At 42.6% G+C, this 8,453-nt stretch overlaps 1 protein-coding gene across 1 annotated transcript in view; it reads right to left on the bottom strand.

The window, feature by feature from the left end:
- Window positions 1-265: 265 nt before the first annotated feature.
- LOC130197877 (acyl-coenzyme A thioesterase 11-like) overlaps window positions 266-8,453 on the bottom strand; it is a 36,110-nt gene continuing 27,922 nt past the window's right edge. Inside the window, exons 10-16 of the mRNA XM_056420842.1 lie at window positions 7,241-7,296; window positions 6,870-6,936; window positions 3,318-3,401; window positions 3,087-3,220; window positions 2,229-2,396; window positions 2,034-2,160; window positions 266-668 (exon numbers count right to left, since the gene is read on the bottom strand). Of these exons, the coding sequence (XP_056276817.1) occupies window positions 486-668; window positions 2,034-2,160; window positions 2,229-2,396; window positions 3,087-3,220; window positions 3,318-3,401; window positions 6,870-6,936; window positions 7,241-7,296 (819 nt within the window). The 3' untranslated portion in view covers window positions 266-485. The remainder of the gene's footprint in view (window positions 669-2,033; window positions 2,161-2,228; window positions 2,397-3,086; window positions 3,221-3,317; window positions 3,402-6,869; window positions 6,937-7,240; window positions 7,297-8,453) is intronic.

The following is an 8,453-nucleotide window of genomic DNA, read 5'->3' as shown; positions in this document are numbered from 1 at the left end:
ATCCTGTAGTCTAAGGGACTTCCTGTAGTCTAAGGGACTTCCTGTTGTCTCTGCTTGTGGTCTGACGTCAGTAGGAAGTGAATCAGTGTTTCTGAATGATTTTTAGTGAATATTTGTGCCGACAGTATTAAACTGTTGGTAAATATTATTTTATTAAATAACTTTAGCATTGTGGCAATAAGTGCGGACATTTTTTCAAAGAGACGAATAATGTTACGACTTGATGTTATTGTATTATTCTGGTTGGAAGGACACAAAACACATGTAATAGTCCTATAAAAGCTTTTATTTGTTTATATTGTAAACCTCTCACTCGGTTAGATTCAGAATCAAATGAAGATTGACTTTAGCAAACAGGAAGTGACTTAGTGACACAGATTAACCCTTCAGTGCCACTTCCCTCCTGGCAGAGCGCTGCTCAGTCCCTCATGGTCCTCTCATGGTCAGAGGGGCTGTCCCTCTGACCACAGCTGGGTGACGTCAGCTCATACATCACAGGAGGTCTGCTCCTCCTGCTCCTCCTGCTCCTCCGAGGCGGACTGCAGCCGGTTCCTGGTCAGGTACCGGCTGCAGGAGCAGAAGTTGTGGTAGAAGGAGGAGGAGAGTCCGGCAATGTCTGTGGAGATGTATGGAACCACCTCTGGAGACGCCTGGTTGTAGTAACTGACCTGGAACCAGATCAAAGACACGACAGAGTTCCAGTAAACATAAACATGGACCAGGGACTTGTTTACCAACATAAGCAGCGTACCAGGGACTTGTTTACCAACATAAACAGCGTACCAGGGACTTGTTTACCAACATAAACATGTACCAGGGACTTGTTTACCAACATAAACATGTACCAGGGACTTGTTTACCAACATAAACATGTACCAGGGACTTGTTTACCAACATAAACAGCATACCAGGGACTTGTTTACCAACATAAACAGCATACCAGGGACTTGTTTACCAACATAAGCAGCGTACCAGGGACTTGTTTACCAACATAAGCATCTACCAGGGACTTGTTTACCAACATAAACATGTACCAGGGACTTGTTTACCAACATAAGCAGCGTACCAGGGACTTGTTTACCAACAGAAACATGTACCAGGGACTTGTTTACCAACATAAACATGTACCAGAGACTTGTTTACCAACATAAGCAGCGTACCAGGGACTTGTTTACCAACATAAACAGCATACCAGGGACTTGTTTACCAACATAAACAGCATACCAGGGACTTGTTTACCAACATAAGCAGCGTACCAGGGACTTGTTTACCAACATAAGCAGCGTACCAGGGACTTGTTTACCAACATAAGCATCTACCAGGGACTTGTTTACCAACATAAGCAGCGTACCAGGGACTTGTTTACCAACATAAACATGTACCAGGGACTTGTTTACCAACATAAACATGTACCAGGGACTTGTTTACCAACATAAACATGTACCTGGGACTTGTTTACCAACATAAACATCTACCAGGGACTTGTTTACCAACATAAACATCTACCAGGGACGTGTTTACCAACATAAACATCTACCAGGGATGTGTTTACCAACATAAACATGTACCAGGGACTTGTTTACCAACATAAACATGTACCAGGGACTTGTTTACCAACACAAACATGTATTAGGGGCTTGTTTACCAACATAAACATGTACCAGGGGCTTGTTTACCAACATAAACATGTACCAGGGACTTGTTTACCAACATAAACATGTACCAGGGGCTTGTTTACCAACATAAACATGTACCAGGGGCTTGTTTACCAACATAAACATGTACCAGGGACTTATTTACCAACATAAACATGTACCAGGGGCTTGTTTACCAACATAAACATGTACCAGGGACTTGTTTACCAACATAAACATGTACCAGGGGCTTGTTTACCAACATAAACATGTACCAGGGACTTGTTTACCAACATAAACATGTACCAGGGGCTTGTTTACCAACATAAACATGTACCAGGGGCTTGTTTACCAACATAAACATGTACCAGGGGCTTGTTTACCAACATAAACATGTACCAGGGACTTGCGGCTGCTGGTCTGCAGGATGGTGAAGCCGGCACACAGGACCTCCCCCCGGTGGAAGTCCTCGGTGGGGGGGTGGGTGGGCAGGGACACGGAGCGCAGGGCGATGACGTACGGGTCTCTGAGGAGGGAAGAGACTCGTCAGGTAATACCGACGGGGTGTGACCTTTGACCTTTCGCCCAACTGACCCGCTGCCACACGGCCTCCTCTTGGAGGCCAACAGGATGAAGTCCTGGAGAACCCCGTCTCCCCGGTGGGCTGAAGTGGGGGAACCCACGGCACCGTCGCTCACTGACGGGGTCACCACTCGATACAGGAAGTCATCATCGTCCACCCGGTGGATCAGATCACACGTCCTGAGGAGGAGGAGGAGGAGGAGGAGGCGAGGGAGGGAGCACATCAAAGGAATCGCTCCACATGCACCAACCTCTCTGAGTGACCACACGATAAACAGCTAGCTACAACCAAAGGCTAGTTAGCTTAGCATCAGAGGGCTCATCCCTTTAGACTGGCAAAGTGAGTAATGTGTGTATGAGTGTCATATATATATCTTTATATATCTATATATATATATATAGATACCTTAGCTTTCATATATAGATATTGATATTTATATATATCTATGAATATATCTATATATATATAGATATACATATAGATATATATATATAAATATATACATATAAATATATATATAGATACTCAGGATTCAAAAACATACAAACATTTGTTCCATTCCTTCCAGAAACAAGACAAACACCTGGTATATACATACATATACATATATGTGTGTAGTCTGATGGTTCCCTTTGAGACTTTGAACTCACAAACAGAGACAAAATATCAGAGATTAAAGTATTACTGTGTGTGTCTCAATGATAGTGTGTGTTACTGTGTGTGTGTGTGTGTCTCTCTCTCTCTCTGTGTGTGTGTCTCTCTGTGTGTGTGTGTGTGTGTGTGTGTGTGTGTGTGTGTGTGTGTGTGTGTGTGTGTGTGTGTGTGTGTGTGTGTGTGTGTGTGTGTGTGTGTGTGTGTGTGTGTCTCACTGATAGTGTGTGTCCCAGCCTGGCCTGTTGCTCAGCTCAGCCAGCAGATCAAAGGCTCTGTGGGCGGGAACATCCACCTCTGACTCCACCCTGAAGCTCAGCGTGGACTTCTGCTCCATGGTGTAGAGACGGACCTGGAACACATGACCACAACAAATAAACAAAGACCTCACCGGTAAACAACACCTCCCATTAAAGACCTCACAGGTAAACAACACCTCCAGAGGATACCTGGTCTTTCTCAGAGCACAGCCTCCAGTTCTTCCTAGCAGCCAACACCCTGAGAGCAGACACGTTGTTGTAGCTCAGGTACACCTGTAACCACGGAAACCAATGAGCACAATGTAAGACACAGACACTGTGACAACATGACAACATGACACCAAGACACCAAGACACCCAGACACCAAGACACCAAGACACCCAGACACCATGACACCAAGACACCATGACAACATGACACCCAGACACCATGACACCATGACAACATGACACCAAGACACCATGACACCATGACACCAAGACACCATGACACCATGACACCATGACACCAAGACACCATGACACCATGACACCAAGACACCATGACACCATGACACCAAGACACCAAGACACCAAGACACCATGACACCAAGACACCATGACACCAAGACACCATGACACCATGACACCAAGACACCAAGACACCATGACACCAAGACACCCTGACACCAAGACACCATGACACCAAGACACCAAGACACCAAGACACCATGACACCAAGACACCATGACACCATGACACCAAGACACCATGACACCATGACACCAAGACACCATGACACCAAGACACCATGACACCAAGACACCAAGACACCATGACACCAAGACACCATGACACCAAGACACCCAGACACCATGACACCATGACACCCAGACACCCAGACACCATGACACCATGACACCCAGACACCATGACACCATGACACCATGACACCAAGACACCATGACACCAAGACACCCAGACACCATGACACCATGACACCATGACACCAAGACACCATGACACCATGACACCAAGACACCATGACACCAAGACACCAAGACACCATGACACCAAGACACCATGACACCATGACACCATGACACCAAGACACCATGACACCAAGACACCATGACACCATGACACCATGACACCAAGACACCCAGACACCATGACAACATGACACCAAGACACCATGACACCCAGACACCAAGACACCATGACAACATGACACCATGACACCAAGACACCATGACACCAAGACACCAAGACACCATGACACCAAGACACCATGACACCAAGACACCCAGACACCAAGACACCAAGACACCATGACACCATGACACCAAGACACCATGACACCATGACACCAAGACACCATGACACCAAGACACCAAGACACCATGACACCAAGACACCAAGACACCATGACACCAAGACACCAAGACACCAAGACACCATGACACCAAGACACCATGACACCAAGACACCATGACACCAAGACACCAAGACACCATGACACCAAGACACCAAGACATCAAGACACCATGACACCAAGACACCATGACACCAAGACACCAAGACACCATGACACCAAGACACCATGACATCAAGACACCATGACACCAAGACACCATGACACCATGACACCAAGACACCATGACACCATGACACCAAGACACCATGACACCAAGACACCATGACACCATGACACCATGACACCATGACACCATGACACCAAGACACCAAGACACCAAGACACCATGACACCCTGACACCAAGACACCATGACACCAAGACATCAAGACACCATGACACCATGACACCAAGACACCATGACACCATGACACCAAGACACCAAGACACCATGACACCAAGACACCAAGACACCATGACACCATGACACCATGACACCATGACACCATGACACCAAGACACCATGACACCATGACACCATGACACCAAGACACCATGACACCAAGACACCAAGACACCATGACACCATAACACCAAGACGCCATGACACCAAGACACCATGACACCATGACACCAAGACACCAAGACATCATGACACCAAGACACCAAGACACCAAGACACCATGACACCATGACACCAAGACACCAAGACACCATGACACCAAGACACCAAGACACCAAGACACCATGACACCAAGACACCATGACACCAAGACACCAAGACACCAAGACATCATGACACCAAGACACCATGACACCAAGACACCAAGACACCATAACACCATTGATCAACATGTTTTTTATCCAACATATTGACTGCCAAGTTATATTCAATAAATAAATTGATTTAATAATCAATAGTCTAACATAAACATTGTTTCATTACATTTATATTAGTTTTAGTAAAATCTAATTAGGATTAGTGGAATTATTTTTCCAATTATGACATATTTTTGATGTTCCTCTCTTTAGATAAAGATCTGTCAGACTGTACTTACAGGAATTGACATCAATCAAATCAAACAAGAACTAAAACACTATCACATGATAGTATACAGTAATGTTCCAGTGATCTATGACCATCGTTATTAACTCGAATGACCTCATTATCAACTCAGTCTAATCTAGATATTATACAGGACTGTCTCAGAAAATTAGAATATTGTGATGAAGTTCTTTATTTTCTGCAATGCAATTAAAAAAACAAAAATGTCATGCATTCTGGATTCATTACAAATCAACTGAAATATTGCAAGCCTTTTATTCTTTTAATATTGCTGATTATGGCTTACAGCTTAAGAAAACTCAAATATCCTATCTCTAAATATTAGAATATCATGAAAAAGTATACTAGTAGGGTATTAAACAAATCACTTGAATTGTCTAATTAACTCGAAACACCTGCAAGGGTTTCCTGAGCCTTGACAAACACTCAGCTGTTATAAATCTTTTTTTTAACTTGGTCTGAGGAAATATTAAAATTTTATGAGATAGGATTTTAGAGTTTTCTTAAGCTGTAAGCCATAATCAGCAATATTAAAAGAATAAAAGGCTTGCAATATTTCAGTTGATTTGTAATGAATCCAGAATGCATGACATTTTTGTTTTTTTAATTGCATTACAGAAAATAAAGAACTTCATCACAATATTCTAATTTTCTGAGACAGTCCTGTATATATATAATCTAGAAGATAATAATGCAGTTGTTTATTACTTATATAACAATAAGTAACGTAACATAAGTAATAAAGTAATTTTGTTTACAGTGTGGAGCTAATAAAAAAAGCTTGTTGTATATTGCTAACCACTATAACATAGCTTATAACAACTATCAATAAGAAGTAAGGACACTAGAGCTGTATGGATTCATTTAAAATGTGTAAGTACAAATGAATCTCATGCAGAAATTTTACTTTACCGGCACCATTTGAGCTTGTTGTCTTTAACTGACTAAATAGTTTATAATTGTGACACAAAGTAACTCGATGCTGTTTCTGTAAAGTGAAACCCATTCCTCTCCACGTGTTAACACGGAGGAGCTGCTATGAATACAAGACCACATGAACTCTTGAAGCCTGGCCTCATCCAGCATGCGGAGCGGTATCCCATGTTCCCGTACGTGATCCATGAAACAGAAACCAGAGGCAGGAGAGCGGCATGGCAGGTGAACCCAAACAATGATCAACAGTACGTGTGTTGCCTGAACTGGACTAAGGATGCCACCATCTGTGATCAAACCCCAGTCCTTCACCAGCTGCTCCTGACCCGGCCCTGTAGGCGTGGTACCTGGTTCCTGGGGTCCCAGGGCACAGACAGAGGGACTACGCCCTGCTTGCAGGAGATGATGTACTTTCTGAAACAAAAGGATTTTTGACAATGATGTCAGAACTGGGTGATAACTCTCTGTCTCTAGATCTACTGAGCTGATTATTTCATACTGAGGTATCTTCTGGCCACTAGTGGGACCATGGACCAGTGTTTAGGCCATCTCTACTCTGAGGGCTGTGCTGCATAGCGACATGTCTGGAGGTTGTGCTCGTGAACAGTTCAGTCCCCTTGATGTGCAGTGGCTGAGGGGAACACAGTGTACGGCCTGACTCCGGTCTGACACACAGAACAAGTGGAGTTGAAAGCTAAGACACGGAACAGACACACACCTGTCCAGTCTGATCTTCTTCCTGGCTATGGCCTCCTGGAACCTCCTCCCCCCTTCCTGGAGATCAAAGACAGAATCATCTTGGAGTTACTCACTTCAGTATCTACTAAGACATGAACCATCTTTACTTCATTGTCTAAGACATGAACCATCTTTACTTCATTGTCTTAGACATGAACCATCTTTACTTCATTGTCTAAGACATGAACCATCTTTACTTCATTGTCTTAGACATGAACCATCTTTACTTCATTGTCTTTGACATGAACCATCTTTACTTCATTGTCTAAGACATGAAACATCTTTACTTCATTGTCTTAGACATGAACCATCTTTACTTCATTGTCTTAGACATGAACCATCTTTACTTCATTGTCTTAGACATGAACCATCTTTACTTCATTGTCTAAGACATGAACCATCTTTACTTCATTGTCTTAGACATGAACCATCTTTACTTCATTGTCTTAGACATGAACCATCTTTACTTCATTGTCTTAGACATGAACCATCTTTACTTCATTGTCTAAGACATGAACCATCTTTACTTCATTGTCTTAGACATGAACCATCTTTACTTCATTGTCTTAGACATGAACCATCTTTACTTCATTGTCTAAGACATGAACCATCTTTACTTCATTGTCTTAGACATGAACCATCTTTACTTCATTGTCTAAGACATGAACCATCTTTACTTCATTGTCTAAGACATGAAACATCTTTACTTCATTGTCTTAGACATGAACCATCTTTACTTCATTGTCTTAGACATGAACCATCTTTACTTCATTGTCTTAGACATGAACCATCTTTACTTCATTGTCTTAGACATGAACCATCTTTACTTCATTGTCTTAGACATGAACCATCTTTACTTCATTGTCTTAGACATGAACCATCTTTACTTCATTGTCTTAGACATGAACCATCTTTACTTCATTGTCTAAGACATGAACCATCTTTACTTCATTGTCTCAGACATGAACCATCTTTACGTCATTGTCTTAGACATGAACCATCTTTACTTCATTGTCTTAGACATGAACCATCTTTACTTCATTGTCTAAGACATGAACCATCTTTACTTCATTGTCTAAGACATGAACCATCTTTACTTCATTGTCTAAGACATGAACCATCTTTACTTCATTGTCTCAGACATGAACCATCTTTACTTCATTGTCTTAGACATGAACCATCTTTACTTCATT

Source organism: Pseudoliparis swirei, chromosome 8 (assembly GCF_029220125.1).
Source record: "Pseudoliparis swirei isolate HS2019 ecotype Mariana Trench chromosome 8, NWPU_hadal_v1, whole genome shotgun sequence".
NCBI classification, from domain to species: domain Eukaryota; kingdom Metazoa; phylum Chordata; class Actinopteri; order Perciformes; family Liparidae; genus Pseudoliparis; species Pseudoliparis swirei.
The sequence above is the reverse complement of the archived record's forward strand: the minus strand, read 5'-3'. Positions and strand labels throughout refer to the sequence as shown.